Genomic DNA, 26,550 nt, shown 5'->3' with positions numbered 1-26,550 from the left:
AAAGATGTTAAAATGTGAAAAAAGCATATTTCAGAATCAACAAAATATGACATGTATGGTATTATTTATTGTAGTAATATTTATAATTGCAAAAGACTAGAAACTCAAGTATCCATTGATAGGGGACTGAACCAAATGAATCATGGTACATCTACACAAATCAATACCAGGCAGCTATAAAAAAATAACAAGAAAACATGTCTATGTACTGCGTACTAACATAAAAAGCTCTCTAAGATACATTAAGCAAAATAAAAGCAAAATATAGAAAAATGTCAATGTATGCTACCTTTTTTGAAATACAGGTGAAAAAGAAAGAGTATATATCTGTTTCTATGAGCATAAATAGACACTGGAATAATGAAAGAGAAACTATTAAAACCACCTATAATAGGGAAGGGAACAGGGTAAAAAAAGCAGGAATGGGAGTGTAACTTTTTTTGTATTACCTTTTTACACAGTTTTGGCTTCTAAATTATGTAAAGGTGTCAATATATTTTAAAATATATTTATCTTAAAAAAGAAGTATTAATGAAAATACTAGAAAAGAAACAGCTAAATTTGTTGAAGGCAAGTGCCTTTTTTGGAGTGTGGAAATGAGAAGAAGAAAGGAGAAGTGGGAATGAGGCAGAGTATAGGAAATGCTGAGTTACATTATAAGCTTCACGTACTATCTGACTTCCTAAATCATGGACATGTATTCCTCATACTCAGAAAGAAAATCTTGCATAGTACAATGAAGAAAATGAAAAATCACTCAATTAGATCAGTTACCCAATTAAAAAAAAAAAACCTTGTAAATAATCCTATAATGTTGCTGTACATCCTTGCTCTATCATTTAGTTTCATTTACTCTACATAATTTTCCTTGTCTGTTGTCAGTTTGTAAACATGTAAATATGAGGTGGAACAGAAAATGAAACTTCTATGAGGTAGGAAAAATAATGGTGATGACAGCAAACATGTGTAGTGCTGGCTTTTGAACTTGAGCATGCATAAGAAAATGATGCTTGTGAAAATTCAAATCATAAACGTCCATCCCCAAAGGCTGTGACTTATTAGGGCTGAAGAGAGTGCTCAGGATATGAATTTTCAACAAAAACTCAGAGTTAACTATGCATCATCTCACAGAAACAGTGGCATGCACAACAGACAGTGGGTTGGAAATCAGGGTCCAGACGGAACCAAGTGAACAAAATCAAAATGTAGACAATGCTTACAGTTTGAGGGAAGATAAGATCAAGAAGGATATGGTATATTTATATTAAATTATGAAACTACCATTGCTTTTCAATATTAATTTTTTTATTTCAAACCCATGTTCCATAATCCATTTGCTAGAAGTATCTTCCAATTTTCCCTTACATACTAGTCTTCTTACATATTCACTAACCTTGCAAACACCTTACAGAAGAAATCACTCTGTTTCCACAGAGAGTTCAACAGTTAGCTAGGATGTGTGTAAGTCTACCACGGCTGTCTGACTAAATCCCATTATCACACTCAAAACTGAAGTGAGAAAAGAATGTCTAAAACCATCACCAAAGTGTGTGAGAGAACAGTGTCTAAACCACCACCAGAACAATGCTGTAGTACCAGAGAACTGTGTCTTTCAAAAGAGAGAAAGAAGAGAATTAAACAAAACAACAAATATCACTTTAGTCATAATGCTTTGAAAAGTCACTGCCTGTTTAATTTTACAGAACTACAACCACATCTCTGCTTTTTCAGAAATATTTATATTCTATTCAATGTATGGTGTTTCAAATTTTATCAAACAATACAAAAAAACATCGCCAATTAAATACTTACTTGGTGGTTCTGTAGGTATATTTATAGGTGACTTCTCGAGAAATCTGCCTAGCCAGAGCAAACAGTTCATCTCTTCTTGTCAGCAGGGCATTGTCCTTCACACAGAGCTGAGCAGCTGCTTCATTAACAGTGAGCTGGACAACCAAAATGAAGTTTCAAAAATTAAAAACATTTCTATTTTATCAAAATGTGTAAGGCTTCTTTCACTTAAGAATATAAAAATGTCATATCATTACATAATGAAATCATAATTCATAAAAATCAGGATAGTATTTATTCCTAACACCAAATTTCTGGAGAAAAATCAACTCATTTACCATCTTTCAGAGCCCAAACTAATCATACAGTCATCTTGGTTTTACTTATTTACATGCTTTTCTTTATTTTTAGTTAAGTAGGAGAGTTTACAGACATCAAGGAAAATAAAAATAAAAAGTAAAAAATATTCTACATCTAATTTTTCTTACAAAAATATAAAAGATTTGATTAGGTGACATGGCAAAAATATTTCCTCAACAAAAAGTGAGTATACAAAGTCTTGACAGATTTCTTTAATGTGAACTGACATAAAAATTCTGTAAAAAGGAATCACAATTAAATAACTTTAGTTAAACACATATCACATTACTTAGTACAGTAATCACAAATGAGGGCTACATTGAAAATCAAGGTCTTAATCTAATCTCTTAAGATCTAATTCTACCCCTTTCATATGCTAATATTGCCAATACAGAGTTGCTCATTGTCCAAACAAGTTGAAATAACATTTAAAATAGCATATGGTATCCTAAACTCAAAACCTATAACTGTTCAATAAACTGGCAAATATATTTTTTCACATAATTTTATCCATATAGATAGATGTACGGAATTGCTGAGCAGTATATCAGACTTTTTAAAAAGTAAAACATATACTCAATTGATAGCAGAAAGAAAAAGGGATGTGATTAGAGACAGACCTGAGATAAGTCATACTCCAGCACTTATACCAGCTGAGGACTTTGGAAACACTTTGGAGACTGAGTCCCTCCTCCCCCCCTCCCGACTCAGTTTTCTGAAGGCAAAATGGGGTAATAACACTATCCCAAAGGACTCCAACAAGAAATGAGGAGACACATGGACACACAGCTGTTGCTGGTGTTAGCTCTTGTTTTCTTTTCCTAAGAAATCAGGTACAGTAGTCCCTCATTATCTGTGGTTTCATTTTCCATGATTTCAGTTACCTGCAGTCAACCACAGTCTGAAAATACTGAACGGAAAATTCCAGAGATAAACAAGTCATAAGTATAATATTCAACTATGTGCCACCCTGCTCCATCCTGCCCAGGATGTGAATCACCCCATTGTCTGTCTGGCGTATCCACACTGTGTACGCCGCCATCCATCAGTCACTTAGTAGTCATCTTGGTCATCAGACAGACCATGGCATTGCTGCAGTGTGTGTGTTCCAGTAACCCTCATTTAACCGAATAATGGCCCTAAACTGCAAGAGTAGTGACTGGCATACTGTTTTAATTGCCTTATTTTGTTATTAGTTATTGTTGTTAATCTCTTACTGTGCCTAACTAAGTCAAACTTTATCACAGGGATGTATACATAGGAATAAACAGCAAATATAGGGTTCGGTACTATCCACAATTTCAGGCATTCAACTAGGGGAGCGGGGGCATCTCAGAATGTATCCCCTACCGCAGGGGACCCTGTGGGTCACGACCCCTTTGGACTGTATTAAATTTCGCGGCAGTAGGAAGGTTGAGAACCACTGCCCTACAGATAAGAGGGGCCACTGTATTCACCCGTTCTCTTTACTCAGGCCTCTCATCTTTATTTGTAATAATTTTTCTTGTTTAAAAATTTTGAAAGTACAGAGACAAATGAAAATAAAGGCAGTACACAATCCTTCCATCCAAAATGACAATTTAATATACACTATTCCAGTATTTCTGTGTACATATAAACCTAAGTATATATATAAAGACAGATTTGTAACCTACTTTCTTTAACCTCATGTATGCTGTATTTTTTATCTTTGCCATGTATCAAGGAAGAGACCTGGCTTGTTTACATCAGTATCAGGCATTGGTTGGATGCTAGATATTTGTTAACTGATGAAAGAATTTAAACATCCTGGTCTTGCACCCATAGCACAGTGGTTATGGCGCCAGCCATACACACTGAGGGTGACGGGTTCGAAACCAGCCCGGGCCAGCTAAATAACAATGACAACTGCAACAAAAAATAGCCAGGTATTGTGGCAGGCGCCTGTAGTCCCAGCTATCTGGGAGGCTGGGGCAAGAGAGTCTCTTAAGCCCGAGAGTTTGAGATTGCTGTGAGCTAGGATGCCATGGCACTCTACCAAGGGCAACATAGTGAGACTCTGTCTCAAAAAAAAAGAACGAATTTAAACGTCCTTTATAATATTATTTTTATTACCTATACATATAATATTCTACTGCAGAAAAGCGCAATACATTATGTAAATGAACCTCACTCTGGCTGTTAAACTACCTCAATTTTTCATGTATTACAAATAAACCTGCAAAGAACGTACTTAAATGTACATCTTTGCACACATATAGTTCTTGGAAGGAATTCCTACAAATAGATTAGTTAGGTCACAGAGTGCACTAGATTTTAAGAAAGTTATACATTCTAGTCTTGAAAATATGTATTACCATTGAGAAAAGTTGATCTAAATCATAATGCAACCAACAAATATATGAACAGTCCATTTCCAAAAATCCTATCAAAACTGGTTATTCTCTTTTTAAAACTTTACCAATATATGCTTTAAATAGCATTTGATTATAATTTGTATTTTCTGATGATGAAATCAAAACTTTTTCTTGTTTTGACCTGACCTATTTTAAAAAGTTAGGCATTAGTCTTACAGTTTTTACCTTGGGTACAGTGCACAGAAATAACCTTCCTACCCTAATAACATATACAAGGTCAGACAATTAAGTTTGCAAAGTCGTCCTAGAAAAAGTGGTACATACCTCCTTTCTGAATATCACTATGCTCACCTCTGAAGTACTCCCTTGGGAAGCTATGCACCAATGAAAGCATCTAGTCTACCCGTCAAAGCAATTTTTCTAGAATGGCCATCAGAGCTTTTTTTGTACATAGGTCTAACAATTAAGTTTGCAAACTCATCCTAGAAAAACTGCTTTAAAAGGCAGACTAGGTTTTGGTATCAGTGCATAGATACTCAAGGGGAGTACTTCAAAGGCAACCATAGCGATATTCAGCAGTAAGGTATGTAAACACCTTCTTCTAGGATGAGTTCGAGAACTTAATTGTCTGACCTCCTAAATGTTCTATAATATAACAGTTTTACTTTTTCCACTTAAGTATTTAATCAGTCTAGAATGTTTTATGGTTTACTACAAAGTTAAATAGCAAACAAAAAAAGTGTTATGGTATACGGTATGATATAAATATCAAAGCACTACACGCCCAATGTGAAGAAGAAATAAACCTGTACCCCCAGAGAATGCAAGGAAATCTACCTGTATTGAATCTTGGTATTGACTATAAGAGAAGAGAAGACACTTTTGAAATTTCATAGCCCCAAATCAACCTTCACATAGATCTTCAGCCCTAATTCACACTAAGTAGACTAAGAATTTATTTTCATAGGGTCCCAGATTTGTAGTATCCCCAAATGCCTGGTGAAGCAAAAGCAAATAACCTCTAGGGGAATCCATTTTCTTCCCAGGTCTTTAAACATTCCCACAGTTAAAGTCATAAGAAATATAAATACACAGAGAGAAGTCATAAAACATCCAAAGAAACAAGACACCAAAAGTGAAAATTAGAAGGAACAACAGACAACAGAATCAGACCCTGAAAGACTTTAAAGAAATAAAAGCAGTTGAAAATATGACCAAAAAGCAATACAGTAAAAATGACCAAGAAGAATCAAAAATCAGGAAAAGAGAAACTGGGGCAAAAATAGAAGTTTTAAAAGCACACAATAAATAATAGAATAACTACTAATTTCTAAACACAATAATGAAAAGCCAAAAGCCCGCAAAAACTTCAATTACTAAGGGAAAACCACTAATAATACAAATTTTAATTGCCTCTCTATAAAATAATTAAGAATGAGAACAAAGACACTTTTCAATAGCACAGGAAAGGACAGAAAGTTTGCCACCCGTAGGCTTTCATCAAGAAAATTCTAAATGATGCATTTCAGAGATATAAAGAAAGCTGAGATAGAGAGGCGGAGTAAGATGGCAGCTGAGTAACAGCTTCCTTGCATCTGGGCACCGTGAGTCTGGGGAGATAGGACTCCAGGCATCTTTGGCTGGTGGGATCTCCCTATCATTACCCCTGAGAGGATACAGGGAGTCAGCAAGAGACTTCTGGACCCCAAGAGGAGGACTAAAACAGTGGAAAACCGGCAAGTGGTCGCGTGTTCAATCCGTCTAAACCCGCCCACAACTGCCACAGGCACGAGAACTAAAAGAGCAAGAGGAAGTGAAAGGAAAATTAGGGCAAGGAAACAGATAAAAGAAATCACTCATGAGGAAGAATCAGCAGAAAACTCCAGGCAACATGAAGAACCAGTCCAGAACAACCCCGCCAAGGGACCATGAGGTAGCTACTGCAGAGGATTCCACCTATAAAGAAATGTCAGGAATGACAGAAAGGAAATTTAGAATACACATGTTGAAAACAATGAAAGAAATGACGGAAACAATGAAGGAAACTGCTAATAAAGTGGAAAATAACCAAAAGGAAATTCAAAAACAGAATCAAATAAGAGATGAACGATATGAAGAATATAAAAAGGATATAGCAGAGCTGAAGGAACTGAAACAGTCAATTAGGGAACTTAAAGATGCAACGGAAAGTATCGGCAACAGGTTAGACCATACAGAAGAAAGAATTGCAGAGGTAGAAGACAAAGTTTTTGAGATAACTCAGATAGTAAAAAAGGCAGAAAAGAAGAGAGAGAAAGCAGAACGTTCACTGTCAGAATTATGGGACTTATGAAGCGTTCCAACATACGAGTTATAGGAATTCCAGAAGGGGAAGAAGAATGCCCCAGAGGAATGGAAGCCATACTAGAGAATATTATAAAAGAAAATGTCACAAATATCACCAAAGATTCTGACACACTGCTTTCAGAGGGATATCGGACCCCAGGTCGCCTCCACTCTAACCGAGCTTCTCCAAGACACATTGTGATGAACCTGTCCAAAGTCAAGACAAAAGAAAAGATTCTGCAAGCTGCCAGGAGTAAGCACCAGTTGACCTACAGGAGCAAATCCATCAGAGTGACCACAGACTTCTCTAATGAAACTTTCCAAGCAAGAAGACAATGGTCAACTACCTTTAATCTACTTAAACAGAACAATTTCCAGCCCAGAATTCTGTACCCTGCTAAGCTAAGCTTCAAAATTGACGGAGAAATCAAATCATTTACGGATATACAAACACTGAGGAAATTCGCCACAACAAGACCAGCTCTACAGGAAAAACTTCAACCTGTTCTGCACACTGACCACCACAATGGATCAGCAGCAAAGTAAGAACTCAGAAATTAAATGACAGAACCTAACCTCCACACTGATGCAAAAGATAAAACTAAGCAATGGACTCTCACAAAATTAGACGAATAGAATACTACCACACTTATCAATTATCTCAATAAATGTTAATGGCTTGAATTCCCCACTGAAGAGACATAGATTGGTTGACTGGATTAAAAAACAAAAGCCATCCATTTGCTGTCTGCAAGAAACACACCTGGCTTCAAAAGACAAATTAAAGCTCCGAGTCAAGGGTTGGAAGACAATTTTTCAGGCAAATGGAATTCAGAAGAAAAGAGGAGTTGCACTCTAATTTTCAGATACATGTGGATTTAAAGCAACTAAAGTCAATAAAGACAAAGATGGTCACTTTATATTGGTCAAGGGAAAAATACAACAAGCAGACATTTCAATTCTAAATATTTATGCACCCAATTTAAATGCTCCCAGATTCTTGAAACAGACCTTACTCAGTCTGAGCAATATGATATCTGATAATACCATAATAACAGGGGACCTTAACACTCCTCTTACACAGCTGGACAGATCCTCTAAACAGAAATTAAACAAGGATATAAGAGATTTAAATGAGACCCTAGAACAACTGTGCTTGATAGACGCATATAGAACACTCCATCTCAAAGATAAAGAATATACATTCTTCTCATCACCCCATGGAACATTCTCCAAAATTGATCATATCCTGGGACACAAAACAAATATCAACAGAATCAAAAGAATTGAAATTTTACCTTGTATCTTCTCAGACCATAAGGCACTAAAGGTGGAACTCAACTCTAACAAAAATGCTCGATTCCACCCAAAGGCATGGAAATTAAACAATCTTCTGTTGAATAACAGATGGGTGAAGGAAGAAATAAAACAGGAAATCATTAACTTCCTTGAGCAGAACAACAATGAAGACACAAGCTACCAAAACCTGTGGGATACTGCAAAAGCAGTTCTGAGGGGAAAATTCATCGCTTTAGATGCCTACATTCGAAAAACAGAAAGAGAGCATATCAACAATCTCACAAGAGATCTTATGGAATTGGAAAAAGAAGAACAATCTAAGCCTAAACTCAGTAGAAGAAAAGAAATATCCAAAATCAAATCAGAGATCAATTGAAAACAAAAGAATCATTCAGAAAATTAATGAAACAAGGAGTTGGTTTTTTGAAAAAATAAATAAAATAGATGAACCATTGGCCAGACTAGCAAGGAATAGAAAAGTAAAATCTCTAGTAACCTCAATCAGAAATGATAAAGGGGAAATAACAACTGATCCCACAGAGATACAAGAGATCATCTCTGAATACTACCAGAAACTCTATGCCCAGAAATTTGACAATGTGAAAGAAATGGATCAATATTTGGAATCACACCCTCTCCCTAGACTCACCCAGGAAGAAATAGAGCTCCTGAACACACCAATTTCAAGCACTGAGATCAAAGAAACAATAAAAAAATCTTCCAACTAAAAAATGCCCTGGTCCAGATGGCTTCACACCAGAATTCTATCAAACCTTCAAGTAAGAGCTTATTCCTGTACTGCAGAAATTATTCCAAAAAATTGAGGAAGAAGGAATCTTCCCCAACACATTCTATGAAGCAAACATCACCCTGATACCAAAACCAGGAAAAGACCCAAACAAAAAGGAGAATTTCAGACCAATCTCACTCATGAATATAGATGCAAAAATTCTCAACAAAATCCTAGCCAATAGATTACAGCTTATCATCAAAAAAGTCATTCATCAGGATCAAGTAGGCTTCATCCCAGGGATGCAAGGCTGGTTTAATATACGCAAGTCTATAAACATTATCCACCATATTAACAGAGGCAAAAATAAAGATCACATGATCCTCTCAATAGATGCAGAAAAAGCATTTGATAAAATCCAGCATCCTTTTCTAATTAGAACACTGAAGAGTATAGGCATAGGTGGCACATTTCTAAAACTGATTGAAGCTATCTATGACAAACCCACAGCCAATATTTTACTGAATGGAGTAAAACTCAAAGCTTTTCCTCTTAGAACTGGAACCAGACAAGGTTGTCCTCTGTCACCTTTACTATTCAACGTAGTGCTGGAAGTTCTAGCCAATACAATTAGGCAAGACAAGGAAATAAAGGGAATCCAAATGGGAGCAGAGGAGCTCAAACTCTCCCTCTTTGCTGACGACATGATCTTATACTTAGAGAACCCCAAAGACTCAATGACAAGACTCCTAGAAGTCATCAAAAAATACAGTAATGTTTCAGGATATAAAATCAAGGTCCACAAGTCAGTAGTCTTTGCATACACCAATAACAGTCAAGATGAGAAGCTAATTAAGGACACAACTCCCTTCACCATAGTTTCAAAGAAAATGAAATACCTAGGAGTATACCTAACGAAGGAGGTGAAGGACCTGTATAGAGAAAATTATGAAATCCTCAGAAAGGAAATAGCACAGGATATTAACAAATGGAAGAACATACCATGCTCATGGATGGGAAGAATCAACACTGTTAAAACGTCTATACTTCCCAAAGCAATCTACCTATTCAATGCCATTCCTATCAAAATACCAACATCGTACTTTCAAGATTTGGAAAAAATGTTTCTGCGTTTTGTATGGAACCGGAAAAAACCCCGTATAGCTAAGGCAGTTCTCTGTAACAAAAATAAAGCTGGGGGCATCAGCATACCAGATTTTAGTCTGTATTACAAAGCCATACTGCTCAAGACAGCATGGTACTGGCACAAAAACAGAGACATAGACACTTGCAATCGAATTGAAAACCAAGAAATGAAACTAACATCTTACAACCACCTAATCTTCGATAAACCAAACAAGAACATACCTTGGGGGAAAGACTCCCTATTCAATAAATGGTGTTGGGAGAACTGGATGTCTACATGTAAAAGACTGAAACTGGACCCACACCTTTCCCCACTCACCAAAATTGATTCAAGATGGATAAAGGACTTAAATTTAAGGCATGAAACAATAAAAATCCTCAAAGAAAGCATAGGAAAAACACTGGAAGATATTGGCCTCGGGAAAGACTTCATGAAGACGACTGCCATGGCAATTGGAACAACAACAAAAATAAACAAATGGGACTTCATTAAACTGAAACGCTTCTGTACAGCTAAGGAGACAATAACCAAAGCAAAGAGACAACCTACACAATGGGAAAGGATATTTGCATATTTTCATTCAGACAAAAGCTTGATAACTAGGATCTATAGAGAACTCAAATTAATCCAAATGAAAAAAGCCAACAATCCCGTGTATCAATAGGCAAGAGACATGAATAGAACTTTCTCTAAAGACGACGGACGAATGGCTAACGAACACATGAAAAAATGTTCATCATCTCTATATATTAGAGAAATGCAAATCAAAACAACCCTGAGATATCATCTAACCCCAGTGAGAATGGCCCACATCACAAAATCTCAAAACTGCAGATGCTGGCGTGGATGTGGAGAGAAGGGAACACTTTTACACTGCTGGTGGGACTGCAAACTAGTACAACCTTTCTGGAAGGAAGTATGGAGAAACCTCAAAGCACTCAACCTAGACCTCCCATTCGATCCTGCAATCCCATTACTAGGCATCTACCCAGAAGGAAAAAGATCCTTTTATCATAAGGACACTTGTACTAGACTGTTTATTGCAGCTCAATTTACAATCGCCAAAATGTGGAAACAGCCTAAATGCCCACAAACCCAGGAATGGTTTAACAAGCTGTGGTATATGTATACCATGGAATACTATTCAGCCATTTAAAAAAATGGAGACTTTACATCCTTCGTATTAACCTGGATGGACGTGGAAGACATTATTCTTAGTAAAGCATCACAAGAATGGAGAAGCATGAATCCTATGTACTCAATTTTGATATGAGGACAATTAATGACAATTATGGTTATGGGGGGGGAAACAGAAAGAGGGAAGGAGGGAGGGGGGTGGGGCCTTGGTGTGTGTCACGCTTTATCGGGGCAAGACATGATTGCAAGAGGGACTTTACCTAACAATTGCAATCAGTGTAACCTGGCTCATTGTACCCTCAATGAATCCCCAACAATAAAAAAAAAAAAAAAAGCTGAGATATAAAGTTTGGTGAGGGTACAAATAACAGAAATAAATTCAAAATTTTAGTCATTATAATAAATATAAATGGACCAAATTTTCCAGCTAATGACAAAAAATATCAGACTGTATTCTTTAGAATCCAACTATTGGTATTTACAAGAGCTGCATAAAAAACATGGATTCAGAAAGGCTGAAAATAAAAGGATGTAGAAAGATGTAATCAAGCAATTACTAATAAAAAGATGGTTTATATATTAATATGAAACAACATTTTCCTAAAGCAAAATGTTCATTATTATTATTATTATTATTATTTTGAAACAGAGTCTCATTGCTACCCTTGGTAGAGTGCCCTGGGGTCACAGCTCACAGCCACCTCAAACTCTTGGGTTTAAGCAATTCTCTTGACTCACCCTCCCAAGTAGCTGGACTACAGGCACACTTCACAACGCCTGGCTAGTTTTTGAGATGAGGTCTCACTCTAATTCACACTGGTCTCGAAATGTGAGCTCAAACAATCCATCCGCCTTGGCCTCCCAAGTGCTGGGATTACAGGCGTAAGCCCACCACATCCAGCTCTCTAAATGTATTATTATTCAAGATTAATAAATTATTGTAAAAAGAAATAGACAAATCTACAATTACAGTACAAGATTTTAGCATACAACTTTTACTGACACAACAGATAAAAAAATAAGAATATAAGAGGTTTGCATAACAGTTAATATGCTTGTTAGAACAGATACATAAAGCACATTACACCACCAACTACCTAAGATACTATTTCTCAGCACATTAAAACAAAACAAAACAAAACAAAACAAAACACTGAACACAAAGTAGAACATAACTAAACTCAATAAATTTTAAAGGACTGGCATCATGCAAACCATATTCTCCTGAACTCAATGTAATTCAGTTAGAAATCATTAGGAAAAATAACTAAGTGGAAAAAACATCACTCATATTTGGAAATGAACAAATACCTCCAAATAATTCATGCATCATAAATCACAAGCAACAACAAAAAAAAAGAATTAAAGAGAAAGACTTATTAAAATTTTGAGAGTAACACTAAATGAATACATAGTAAGAATTTATAGCTTTAATCGCTTGTATGAGAAAAAAGAATGAACATTAATGCTCTAACCACCCTGTGGCTCAGTGAGTAGGGCGCCGGCCCCATATGCCGGGGGTGGCGGGTTCAAACCCAGCCCCGGCCAAACTGCAACAAAAAAATAGCCGGGCGTTGTGGCGGGCGCCTGTAGTCCCAGCTGATCGGGAGGCTGAGGCAAGAGAATCGCGTAAGCCCAAGAGTTAGAGGTTGCTGTAAGCCGTGTGACGCCACGGCACTCTACCCGAGGGCGGTACAGTGAGACTCTGTCTCTACAAAAAAAAAAAAAAAGAAGAAAATAAACGCTAAGAAAGGAGTAGAAAACAAATAACACATACACATTATGAGCTTAGAATATCAACTAAGGCAGAGCTGCTTCTTTAGAAAGATCAGGGATTGGCAAGTTTTTGTATAAAAGGTCAGAGAGTTAAGTCTTAGGCTTCACAGGCCAGTCTACATCACTATTCAACTCTGCCACTATGGCGCAAAGGCAGCCAAAGACAATATATAACCAAATAGGCATGGTTCTGTTTCAATGAAAGCTTATTTATAAAAATAGGAGGTGGGCCAGACTGGTTCCATGAACCCTAGTTTACATATCTCTGAATAAGAATAAAACTGACAAACATCTGGAAAGGTTGATCAGTGAAAAAATGAGATACATGTACAAACAATATTTATTAGGTCTTAAAAGCTACAAACGACTTTATGCTAACACATTTGAAAACGTAGATGAAATGTACATATTCTTAGATGAATGAAACTTCCCAAAAGTGACTCAAGAAGAAATAGACTGGGGGTGGAGCAAGATGGCGGCCGAGTAATAGCTTCCCTGGAACTGGGCACAATGAGTCTGGGGAGATAAGAATCCAGGCATCTCTGGCTGGTGGGATCTGCCTATAATCATCCCTTTGAGGATACAGGGAGTCAGCAAGGGACTTCTGGACCTCAAGAGGAGGACAAAAACAGGGGAAAACTGGCAAGTGGTTGCGTGTGTTCAATCGACCTAATCCGCTGGCAACCGTAAGTACAAGCAGCAGTGAAACTGCAAACTGGAAAGGCCTTACCTGTGAACTGTTTCGGTGTTTTTGGACTTGGCACTCAGTTCAACTGCCTTGGGGAGACCTTGAGAAGGAGTGTGGAGAACTTTGGGCATTGTCTATGGCCCCAGACTGAGCTCATGAGCTGGGACGCAGGCAGCCATTGTGAGAGAACTGCCCCAGCAAGCTCCACCCTCAGGGTCCCAGAGCAAGGATCAGGCGGGAGCTAGTAACCTAGAGACTGAGCAGCCTAAAAGCGGGGACTGAGCTGCTTACAGCCTTAACCCTTAGGGGCAGTGGGAGACCAGTTTTGGCACACTGGAGCCTCAGGCTGTTGCCCTGGGTAGAGTGCTGTGGCGTCACAGCTCATAGCAAGCTCAAACTCCTGGGCTTTGTGCCGCCCGGACCTCCATAAAATCTGTGCCGTGACCCCCGAACTGCACCTGCCGGACCTCTGCATGTCCTGACCAGGAACTGCGGTAGCCGCACTACCCCATGTCCTCCCTCCTATATCCTCCCTTTCTCCACACGGGCCCACTCGTCTGGACAGGCATACTGGCAACTGCGTGCCCTCTGGAGCCGTACCTGCCTCTGAGAAGAGCCCTTCTCCTGGCCAGAGACTGTTGGAGCCTTGGGATCTCTGTTCCAAAGTCACTGGGCACCAGGCACTCCCAGAACCCTGTGCACCACCTCCTGCCTTGTTGCTGGGTCCGGGTGTGTCACATGCCAGAGCTGCTTCAGCAACCAGAACTCCCTAGCTGTGGCAGCCCCAGAGGAACCACATAGGACCACTCCCTACAAAGATCCAGCAACAACAGAGTGATCCGCTGGGTTCTAATCTTGGAGAGACACCTCCCCAAATCTGAGGACATCCAGAGGCAATGGTGAAAAACAATCATGAGGTGAAATCAACAGAAAAACTCCGGCAATATGAATAATCAGAGTAGATCAACTCCCCCAAAGATCAATGGGGCAGACACAGCACAAGATCCATGCACAAACAAACAGCTGAGATGTCAGAAATCGAATTCAGAATCTGGATAGCAAATAAGATTGAATTAGAATTCCAAGCAGTAACCCAAAAGATATCTCAAGAATTCAACCAATTCAAAGACCAAATGACCAAAGATTTTGACACATTGAGACAAGCGGTTGTAGCCCTCAAAGATCTGAGAAACACAGTAGAATCCCTCAGTAACAGAATGGAGCAAGTAGAAGAAAGGATTTCTGACACTGAAGACAAAGCTTTTGAATGCTCCCAAACCCTCGAAGAGGAAGAGAAATGGAGGGCAAAAACAGATCACTCTCTCAGAGAGCTCTGAGATAATTTGAAGAAAACCAACATTTGTCTTATAGAGATCTCTGAAAGCGATGAAGTGGCTTCACAAGGCACACAGTCTCTTCTCCATGAGTTTATGAAGGAGAACTTTCCAGACATGCCAAGAGATTCTGAAATTCAGACAGCACACAGTTTCAGAACTCCAGCACTACTCAACCCAAATAAGACATCCCCCAGACACATCATAATCAATTTCACTAAAGTTAATATGAAGGAGAAAATTCTGAAAGCTGCCAGACAAAAGAAAACCATTACCTACAAGGGGAAGAATATTTGAATAACCAAAGATGTCTCTGCTGAAACCTTTCAAGCTAGAAGAGGATGGTCATCGAATTTTAATCTCCTAAAACAAAATAAATTTCAACGCAGGGTCCTGTACCCAGCTAAACTGACTTTTATTTATGACGGAGAAATTAAATACTTCAATGACATTCACATGTTGAAGAAATTTGCCATAACTAAACCAGATCTCCAGGATATTCTCAGACCTATCCTCCATAAAGACCAGCGTAATCCTCCACCACAAAAGTAAACCCACCCAGAAAATTTTGATCAAATTCCAACTTCCACACTCACAGAAGGATTAAAAATGTCCACCGACTCTCAAAAGGCTTATCAATATTCTCAATTAATGTGAATGGTTTAAACTGTCCTCTAAAGAGGCACAGGTTGGCTGACTGGATACAAAAACTCAAGCCAGATATCTGCTGCATACAAGAATCGTATCTTACATTAAAAGACAAATATAGACTCAAGGTGAAGGGATGGTCATCTATATTCCAGGCAAATAGAGGGCATTGCAATCCTGCTCGCAGACGCAATAGGCTTTAAACCAACCAAAATAAGGAAGGATAAGGATGGACACTTCATATTTGTTAAAGGTAATACTCAGTATGATGAGATTTCAATTATTAATATTTATGCACCCAACCAGAACGCACCTCAATTTATAAGAGAAACTCTAACAGACATGAGTAACTCCAGTTAAAATCTCTCCAGTTGGAGATTTTAACGCCCTTTTAGCAGTGCTGGATAGATCCTCCAAAAAGAAGCTAAGCAAAGAAATTTTAGATTTAAACTCAACCATTCAACATTTGGACTTAACAGACATCTACAGAACATTTCATCCCAACAAAACTGAATACACATTCTTCTCATCAGCCCATGGAACATACTCCAAAATCGACCACATCACAGGCCACAAATCTAACCTCAGCAAATTTAAAAAAATAGAAATTATTCCTTGCATCATCTCAGACCATCATGGAATAAAAGTTGAACTCAATAACAACAGGAACCTGCATACCCATACAAAAACATGGAAGCTAAACAACCTTATGCTGAAGGATAGATGAGTTATAGATGAGATTAAAAGGAAATCACCAAATTTTTGGAACAAAACAACAATCAAGACACGACTTGCCAGAACGTCTGGGATACTGCAAAGGCAGTCCTAAGAGGGAAATTTATAGCACTGCAAGCCTTCCTCAAGAAAACGGAAAGAGAGGAAGTTAGTAACTTAATGGGACATCTCCAGCAACTGGAGAAGGAAGAACACTCCAACCCCAAACCCAGCAGAAAAAAAGAAATAACCAAAATCAGAGCAGAACTAAATGAAATTGAAAACAAAAGAATTATACAACAGATCAATAAATCCAAAAGTTGGTTTTTTGAAAAGATCAGTAAAATAGATAAACCTTTGGCCAACCTAACCAGGAAAAAAAGAGTAAAATCTCTAATTTCATCTATCAGAAATGGTAATGATGAAATAACAACAGACCCCTCAGAAATTCAAAAAACCTTAACGAATACTACAAGAAACTCTACTCTCACAAATATGAAAATCTGAAAGAAATCGACCAATCCCTGGAAGTACGCCACCTACCAAGACTTAGCCAGAATGAAGTGGAAATGTTGAACAGGCCTATATCAAGTTCTGAAATAGCATCAACTATACAAAATCTCCCTAAAAAGAAAAGCCCAGGACAAGATCGCTTTATGTCAGAATTCTACCAAACCTTTAAAGAAGAACTAATACCTATACTACTAAACCTCTTCCAAAATATAGAAAAAGAAGGAATATTACCCAACACATTCTACGAAGGAAACATCACCTTGATCCCCAAACCAGGGAAAGACCCAACAAGTAAAGAAAATTATAGACCAATATCACTAATGAATATTGATGCTAAAATACTTAATAAGATCCTAACAAACAGAATCCAACAACACATCAAAAAAAGTATACACCATGACCAAGTGGGATTTATCCCAGGGTCTCAAGGCTGGTTCAATATACGTAAATCTATGAATGTAATTCAGCACATAAACAAACTAAAAAAAAAGGACCATATGATTCTTTCAATTGCTGCAGAAAAAGCTTTTGATAATATCCAGCATCCTTCATGATCAGAACACTTAAGAAAATTGGTATAGAAGGGACATTTCTTAAACTAATAGAGGCCATCTACAGCAAACCCACAGCCAGTATCTTATTGAATGGAGTTAAATTGAAATCATTGCCACTTACATCAGGAACCAGGCAAGGTTGCCCATTGTCTCCATTGCTCTTTAACATTGTAATGGAAGTTTTAGCCATTGCGTTAGGGAGGAAAAGGCGATCCAGGGTATCCACATAGGGTCAGAAGAGATCAAACTTTTACTCTTCGCAGATGATATGATCGTATATCTGGAAAACACTAGGGATTCTACTACAAAACTTTTAGAAGTGATCAAGGAATACGGCAATGTCTCAGGCTACAAAATCAGCACCCATAAATCTGTAGCCTTTATATATACCAGCAATAACCAAGCTGAAAAAAGTCAAGGACTCTATTCCTTTTACAGTAGTACCAAAGAAGATGAAATATTTGGGAGTATACCTAACAAAGGACGTGGAAGCTCTCTACAAAGAGAACTATGAAACTTTAAGAAAAGAAATACCTGAAGATGTTAACAAAGGGAAAAACATACCATGCTCAAGCTGGGAAGAATCAACGTTGTTAAAATGTCTATACTACCCAAAGCAATATATAATTTTAATGCAATCCCTATTAAGGCTCCACTGTTGTACTTTAAAGATCTTGAAAAAATAATACTTCACTTTATATGGAATCAGAAAAAACCTCAAATAACCAAAACATTACTCAGCAATAAAAACAAAGCTGGAGGAATCACGCTACCAGACCTGAGACTATACTATAAATCAATAGTGATCAAAACAGCATGGTACTGGCACAAAAACGGAGAAGTAGATGTCTGGAACAGAATAGAGAACCAAGAGATGAATCTAGCTACTTACCATTATTTGATCTTTGACAAGCCAATTAAAAACATTCAGTGGGGAAAAGATTCCCTATTTAACAAATGGTGCTGGGTAAACTGGCTGGCAACCTGTAGAAGATTAAAACTGGACCCACGCCTTTCACCATTAACTAAGATAGACTCTCACTGGATAAAAGATTTAAACTTAAGACATAAAACTATAAAAATACTTGAAGAAAGTGCAGGAAAAACTCTTGAAGGAATCAGCCTGGGTGAATATTTTATGAGGAGGACTCCGCAGGCAATTGAAGCAGTATCAAAAATACACTACTGGGACCTGATCAAACTAAAAAGCTTCTGCACAGCCAAGAACATAGTAAGTAAAGCAAGCAGACAGCCCTCAGAATGGGAGAAAATATTTGGCAGGTTGTACAAATAAAGGTCTAATAACCAGAATCCACAGAGAACTCAAACGTATTAGCAAGAAAAGAACACATGATCTCATCTCAGGGTGGGAAAGGGACTTGAAGAGAAACTTCTCTAAAGACAGATGCACGATCTACACACACATGAAAAAAAGCTCATCATCCTTATTCATCAGAGAAATGCAAATCAAAACTACTTTGAGATATCACCTAACCCCAGTAAGAGTAGCCCACATAACAAAATCCCAAAACCAGATATGGTGGCATGGATGTGGAGAAAATGGCACACTTCTACACTGCTGGTGGGAATGCCCACTAATACGTTCTTCTGGAAGGATGTTTGGAGAATACTTAAGAGACCTAAAAATAGACCTGCCATTGAATCCTATAATTCCTTTACTAGTTTTATACCCAGAAGACCAAAAATCACAATATAACAAAGACATCTGTACTAGAATGTTTATTGCAGCCCAATTCATAATTGCTAAGTCATGGAAGCAGCCCAAGTGCCTATCGACACATGAATGGACTAGCAAATTGTGGTACATGTATACCATGGAATATTATGCAGCCTTAAAGAAAGATGGAGACAGGGCGGCGCCTGTGGCTCAAGGAGTAGGGCGCCGGTCCCATATGCCGGAGGTGGCGGATGCAAACCCCGGCCAAAAAAATCACCAAAAAAAAAAAAAAGAAAGAAAGATGGAGACTTTACCTCTTTCGTGTTTACATGGATGCAGCTGGAACATATTCTTCTTAGCAAAGTATCTCAGGAATGGAAGAAAAAGTATCCCATGTACTCATGTCTACTATGAAGCTAAATTATAGCTTTCATATGAGGGCTATAACTGAACTATAGCACAAGACTATGAGGAAAGGGCCAAGGAAGGGGAAGGGAGGGGGGAGGTTATAGTGGAGGGAAGGTAATGAGTAGGGCCACACCTACAGTGCATCTTAGAATGGGTACAGGCGAAACCTACTAAATGTAGAATACAAATCCCTACATACAGTGACTAAGAAAATGCCATGAAGGCTATGTTGAACAGTTTGATGAGAATATTTCACATTGTATATGAAACCAGCACATTGTACCCCTTGATTGCACTAATGTACACAGCTATGATTTAACAATAAAAATAAATTAATTAATAAAAAGAATAGACTATTTTAATAGTCATATAATCCATTTAAAAAAAATCACCAGAAGAAAATGTTCCATATTTCCTTACAAGTGTTAGATGCTGAAAGCTATCCATTCTAAGCTTTGAAGTTCAGAATAAAGTAATATTAACCTATTAACAATGTGCCCGAATTTAAAGATTCAGCATTCGTCCTCTCAAAGCTGAAATTGTTAAGACTCCTCTGAAACACTCAGCCTTGACTTTCCCACACTACAAGGGAAACTGCCCTGAAGTTGGCTTTACTGTTTATTCTACCAGCCTGGGTCCTTATCTTAGCAACCTGCTTCACAGCCCAGTTCCCATAAAATTTCCACTCTGTCTGTAGTGGACTACATTGAACTATATTCCCCTTTCCCCCCTTCCTATCTTTCTAGTGCTCTTTGGCTGAAAGTTGCTATCTGCTGACAAATATTCTGTAATCCCAAATTGTCTACCTGCATATATTTCTGAATATAAATTCCTACATTCTATTGCCAGATTTTAGTTTCTCTCTTCTCATCCAAGGAATATGTGGATTTAATATATAACATATACTGCTAAACTGCTTTCTAAAAAAGCAACAATTTACACTTCTGTCATTATCATGCACATGTGCATTTCTCTATACTCGTTAACAATACATTTTTACATTCATTTTATTGTCAGTCTAACATAAAAATTTCATTGCTCAAATATATTTTCTTAAGTGAAGATAAGCAGCTTTTCATATATTTAACAGACATCTCACTTTATGTTCATATTCTTTGTTTTTAAAAGTTGGCGTTTTCTTTTAAAAAAAATTGGTAAGAACTTATTATAAGAATATTAACGGTTTGCCTTATAACATTTTCCCAAATAATCATTTATCCTGTGACCTTTCAGTGTTTTATCATGTGGAAGTTTAATTTTATGTAATATCTATTGATCTTTTCCTGCATGGCTTCACTAGTCTAATTCTCTATTCCTTCCCCAGTATACAGTTATTTTACTGTTACTTCAGTAGTGTGTAATATGTTTTGATATCTGGAAAGGCAAATACTCCGTCATTAGTCTTGTTTTGCAACTTTTCCATTGCTTTAATCTTATGTATTCATTTTTGCTTCCAAATGAAATTTTAAATGTATTTGTCAAATTTCCCCAAAATTTCTATTATTTTGATTAGAAATACCTTATGTGTTAATTATTGAGACCTTTTATACAGAAATATAGTCTGTGTACTTAGATCTTTTATATTCCTCAGTAATCTTATACTTTTGTTTATATAGCTTTTATTCCTGTTATGTTAAATACTGTGTATGTTCAATGTCTACATTACCTATATATTTAAATTTATTTGATTTAAATAGAATATGTAAATATATAAGATAAAAAGGGATAAAATTATAAAAGTTTTTTCTCACTAATTATTCAATGGCTATCACTGGCTGATTTTTGTATACTAATCTTGTTTTTAGCAATTTCATCATCTAATCTTTTTTGTTTTTTTTTCCTATTTAAATTTATTTTTTTTTTCTTTTTCTTTCTTTTTTTTTTATTGTTGGGGAGTCATTGAGGGTTATTTATTTATTTTTTTATTGTTGGGAATTCATTGAGGGTACAATAAGCCAGGTTACACTGATTGCAATTGTTAGGTAAAGTCCCTCTTGCAATCATGTCTTACCCCCATATCATCTAATCTTTTTAAATAAATTATTTTATATATAAATACTGGAGCTTAAGATCAAAGAATTGGTTAGCAGAATGACTTAAGTCACAGTAAATCTGGGACTTGACTTATTTGGGGAGTATCCTTTTGTAGTTGTTATATATTATTATTGCCATACAATTACTGCTTTGCAACAACCTGTGAACACATCGAGAAAGAACACTTAGCATTATAATGCAGTTACAATTTGATGCTTTTATTATTTCCTATGAACCAGTAGAGGAATCCACTTAAAAGTCTATATAGCTGTCATTAAGAGAAAACCAGAAGGCAAAGGGTGTTGGCAATTTTAGTTTCGTGCTTTAATTTACTTTTCATATAATTTTCAAAACAAAGCACACAAAACACAAGTTTTTCTAAAAATTACTTTAATAAACCCAATCAACCTCACTATTTTCAAAAACATTCTACCTTACCTTAAACAAATCCCAAGAGAATCATTTTATACTTCACTTTTGCGAAGGGGCCCTTTGCTTCTCTAGGTAAGTAGGTACAGATGGCAGTTAAGTAACGAGCTTAGATACAAATCCCTAATGGATGAAAATCGGCAAGTTTTTTTACAATTGAAAATTATTTCTATTCTAACAAGCACTTACGTTTCATATTCTTGTAAAAATTTTTATATGCCTAGAAGAATTAGGAATGAATCATTATTAACCCCCTCTTTTTTTAAGCTAAAAACTCAATCACAGTCTTAGGACCTGGCTAGGTATGATCTCGTTTGTAGGAGTCAGACCATAAAGACAGTATGAAAGACTTAAGAGTTGTTCAAGTTGTTGGTGTGGGGGAGGTTCTACAGGAGAAACCCAAAAGCAATCCTAGAAAGAAGTCCAGGCAGGCAGAATTTTCCATCTATCCAAATGGGTTTTCTACAATCTGGTTTGGCCTTTGTCTCTTGGCTCAGCCCATCAAGCTCAATCTGTGTTCACTGCTTCTTTGTCTTCACTCTGCAAAGTGTAGGTGTCCCTGCCACAGCCTCTGTCACCCTGAGACCTTCAGGTACTGCAAAATCTGTAAGGAGAATGCTGGGACAACAAAGGAGCCAGGAAATGGAACTGCTGACATTCAGGGATGTAACCACAGAATTCTCTCTGGAGAAGTGGGACTACCTAGACACTACTCGGCACAATTTGTATGGAGATGTGATGTTAGACAACTACAGAAACCCGTTCTTTGTGGAATTTGCTGTCTTTAAGCTGGACCCGGTTACCTTTTTGAAACAAATGAAAGAGGCTTAGAATGTGAAGAGAAAGGAATCATTAGAGAAATACCCAGCACTACATTTTTTTATTATTATTATTGTTATAACTACTATTATTATTTTTGAGACAGAGTTTCACTATGTTGCCCTCAGTAGAGTGTCATGGCTTCACAGCTCACAGCAACCTTAAACTCTTGGGCTTAAGCGATTCTCTTGCCTCAGCCTCCCAAGTAGCTGGGACTACAGTGGCCACCACAATGCCAGGCTATTTTTTTTTTCCTGTTGTTATTGTTCTAGCTGGCCCAGGCCGGGTTTGAACCCACTAGCCTCGGTGTATGTGGCCACCCCCACCTCCTGTTTTTTTGAGACAGAGTCTCACTCTGTTGCCCTGAGTAACATTATCATAGCTCACAGCAACCTCAAACTCTTGGATTTGAGCAATCCTCTTGCCTCAGCCTCCTGAGTAGCTGGGACTGCAGGTGCTCACCACAACGCCCAGCTAGTTTCTCCATGTTTTAGTAGAGATGGGGTCTGGCTCTTGCTCTGGCTAGTCTCAAACTCCTGAGCTCAAGCAATCCACCCACCCTGGCTTCCCAGAGTGCTAGGATTATAGGCATGAGCCACTGCTCCCAGCAGCAGCACTACATATTAAAGGAAGCAATAGCCAATCTTTTGAAAGCCCCAGAGAAACCCTGGACTTTGGGTATAGGATTCACTGAATTACGTGCTCAGTCAAGTGTTTCTAAAGATCAGAGATTTAAAATTGAGGAGGATGTTTCTAAATGTGATCAATTTGATGAGTCTTTAATTAGAACTTTATTATTATTCTATCCAAAGGGGTGTTAGCAAACAGCAGGTGGTAAACTAGGTTGGAATCCATTCTATAGAAAAACATGTGCAAGTCTATAAAGGTGTAAGTGTACAATAATGTTCATGTAGTGCTATATGTAACATTAAAAAACTGCAAAAAGTCTAAATGATATCTGGTTAAGATAAATAATGGCACATTTACATTATGAAATACAGTGAAACTCAGAAATGAATAAGGCAGTGCTATGTGAACTGTACTGAGTTGGAAAGATATTTATGTATGTTGAGTACAGTATACTGTACTATCAGTGTGCTGTTCCATTTTGAAAATAAGAAAAAAAGGAATTTGGAAAATAGTGCACAACATATGGTCCTTTATTTGTACAGGTAAAGAAAAGTATCTAGTTTACAGAGTCAATTACTTTGCATCCTTTTATAACGACTGAATGCTTTTACAATGAGTACATATTCTTTCACATTAAAGTATAAGTCTGGGGAAAATGATCTGATGCCAAAGATGAAAGACTGTGGTCAATCTGGACTTTTTTCAGAGGATTTATTTCTTTCTTCTAAAGGACATGTGACTTGTAACAGTTAAAACAGACACATGAAATAGTCTTTTTAACTTCTGAAAATGCATTTATTTTCCATGCATTTATAGGGTATATTAGACTCTGGGGATAAAGACGAACAAGAGATTATTACCTCTGTCCTGAAGAATCGAAAGTATACTTTGTGGGCCAGACCAGTATACAAATAAGTAAAACAAAGTGTTGAAGCTACTGTGACAGAAATGTATGTAGGGATAATAATGAAAAGGAGAGGATATTATATTATTCTTCTTAAAGGAAAGGACAACAGAAAAGAGCTAAATTTTGAAGACGATGTGTTGGCAAGATAGACAAGAGGAGAAAGGGAGTAAATATAAAAGTTTATGCACACATAGCATCTATGGTATATATATAAAATTATACAAACACACACACACACACATTTAAGCAGAATATTTTTGGATGGAATGCTACCAAAACAATGTTCAAAGCTATAATTCTTCCAACACTCCACTAATATAACTGTTTTCTATGCCAGCTGAAATTGATGAGTCTTGGCTATTTTTGCAAACTGTTTATCTAAAAAAAAAGTACACAAAACATTTTTTAAATGATTACTTTAAGATCCTATTTTATTTCTTAATTAAGAAGCAAATTGCTTTATAAAGGCAAAGATTTTATGCTTCTGCTGCTTAAATTCTGACGTTTTTCTAAAAGTCACTTTATACTATAGTTCCAAAGTTTAAACATGCTTCAAGTTCAACACAAATATACCCCTTGAACACAATATAGTCTATTTTCATAAGAGTTGTATAGTGCTAACATCTAGATGTTTTTAATACTGCTTTTAAAGAGCGCTGTCTCCTTTGCCACAAACTAGTAAGCAAACATTATCTCTAAGAAATAGCGACATGCCACAGACATACAGAGAAACATGGTTTACCTCATGAAGCGTAAGATGTTTCCCATCCTTTCTCTTTGAGTCAAATCTGCCATATATTGCACTGTATTTCCGGATTTCCTCTTCTTTGTGTGGATCATCATCGCTCATCTCAAAGATGTGACCAATCATTTTGGCTAACTTCTTGTTCGTCTTTAGCAGCTCTTTCACTTCGTTCAAGTCACTTTTGGGCAGTGTGGGGGCCATTCGCTCCACACACTCGGCCACAGAGAGTGCAGCAGCAGCATCCAGAGCCTCACTGCTTTCCTTTGGGGAGGCTGGGGAGCCCAGGTCTGCTGGGGACAGACTGTGCTCACTCTCAGTGGCATGGGGGCCTTGCCAGAGTCTGGACTCACCAATGCTCTGCAGCGCCAAGCTCCCCACCACATCTGACTTCCCCTGTCCCAAGCTCTGCACACAGGTGGTGGCAGCACATTTGGGGATTTTTAAATGAGGTTCCCGAGCATTGCTACTCCTTTCGTAACTGCTGCAGGATATTCCCAGCCATGTTGGTGATCCTTCTGGTAATTTGTAAATAGGTATGCTACTGACAGGAAGGGAAGTCAGTGGCTGATTGAAAAGGCCAGGGTTTGTAACCCAGTCTCTCAAAGCCTTTTGGAGCCTTCTAACATGAAGGGGCTTGCTAGCCATGCCCACGAGTGCCATGATTTCCAAAAATTCCTCTTCTCCAGCTTCACAGAGTTGCTGGACATCATCACCACCTTGTTGGATAAAGGCATCAAAATAAGAAAGTAGATTGGCTTTTTGTAATATTCTATACAACTGCAACTCCCCCAGGGTCCTGGGTAAGGCTGCAGCCATTACTATGGATGGGTTTAACCTGTACAAAAAAAAAGAAAGAGAAAGGAAAAAGTCATCACATTTGCTTCAAACTTCTTAAACCAAATAAATTAGACATTATAGAATTTAAGAATGAAGCATAAGAAAAACAAGGAGCATTTGCATGGCAACTGCCTGTTAAGGAAGCATTCTCTCTATATACTTAGTATCTAATTTTGTACTCCTAATAACCCTAAAGGTCAAGAACTAAACTGAGCTACTCCCCTAACAGAGAGCAACTCCTAAGAAGGAGTCTGGGGATTCAAACAAAGGCTCCATATCCCATCTGTCTACACAGCTTGTTCCATGGTGTGGACACAGGGGTGGTATGAAGGATGATAAAACTTAATAGGATGTAAGAAGTAGAGTACGCTACCATTTGCTGAACACTTACTTTGTGCTATGCAATATAATAAACACTTCACTTTATATATACCTAATCCTCACAACAACCCTGTGAAATAGGTATAGTTATTCTTATTTTATAAGGAAAAATGAGCAAGATTAGTCTGGCAGATAAAGGAAGATAGATTCTAGTATGAACTGGAGATAAGAAAATAAAAAGTGGTCACTAGGATGCAAAAGAAAAAATTCCCTGCGCTTTCTGTCTGTCTTTGTGGCGGCTCAGATGGAATTAGGGAATACATTTGTAGCCTAAAAAATGTTCAGTGCTCTGATTAGGGAAAATATAAACAACAATTTTCCTTGTTTTTA

At 37.4% G+C, this 26,550-nt stretch overlaps 1 protein-coding gene and 1 non-coding gene across 6 annotated transcripts in view; one reads left to right on the top strand and one right to left on the bottom strand.

The window, feature by feature from the left end:
• Positions 1-26,550, bottom strand: part of NAB1 (NGFI-A binding protein 1) — a 63,300-nt gene that overhangs the window by 25,261 nt on the left and 11,489 nt on the right. For all 5 annotated transcript variants that reach the window (XM_053597306.1, XM_053597308.1, XM_053597310.1 and 2 more), the window contains 2 exons: positions 25,000-25,837; positions 1,813-1,946 (listed from right to left, as the gene is read on the bottom strand). In XM_053597306.1, coding sequence (XP_053453281.1) covers positions 1,813-1,946; positions 25,000-25,837 — 972 coding nt within the window. The remainder of the gene's footprint in view (positions 1-1,812; positions 1,947-24,999; positions 25,838-26,550) is intronic.
• LOC128591050 (small nucleolar RNA SNORA31) lies at positions 26,371-26,485 on the top strand. Its single transcript, XR_008381488.1, has one exon. It is a non-coding gene; the product is annotated as a small nucleolar RNA SNORA31 (small nucleolar RNA).

This window comes from Nycticebus coucang, chromosome 7 (assembly GCF_027406575.1).
Source record: "Nycticebus coucang isolate mNycCou1 chromosome 7, mNycCou1.pri, whole genome shotgun sequence".
NCBI classification, from domain to species: domain Eukaryota; kingdom Metazoa; phylum Chordata; class Mammalia; order Primates; family Lorisidae; genus Nycticebus; species Nycticebus coucang.
Note: the sequence above shows the minus strand (reverse complement) of the source record. Positions and strands in the feature narration are given on the sequence as shown.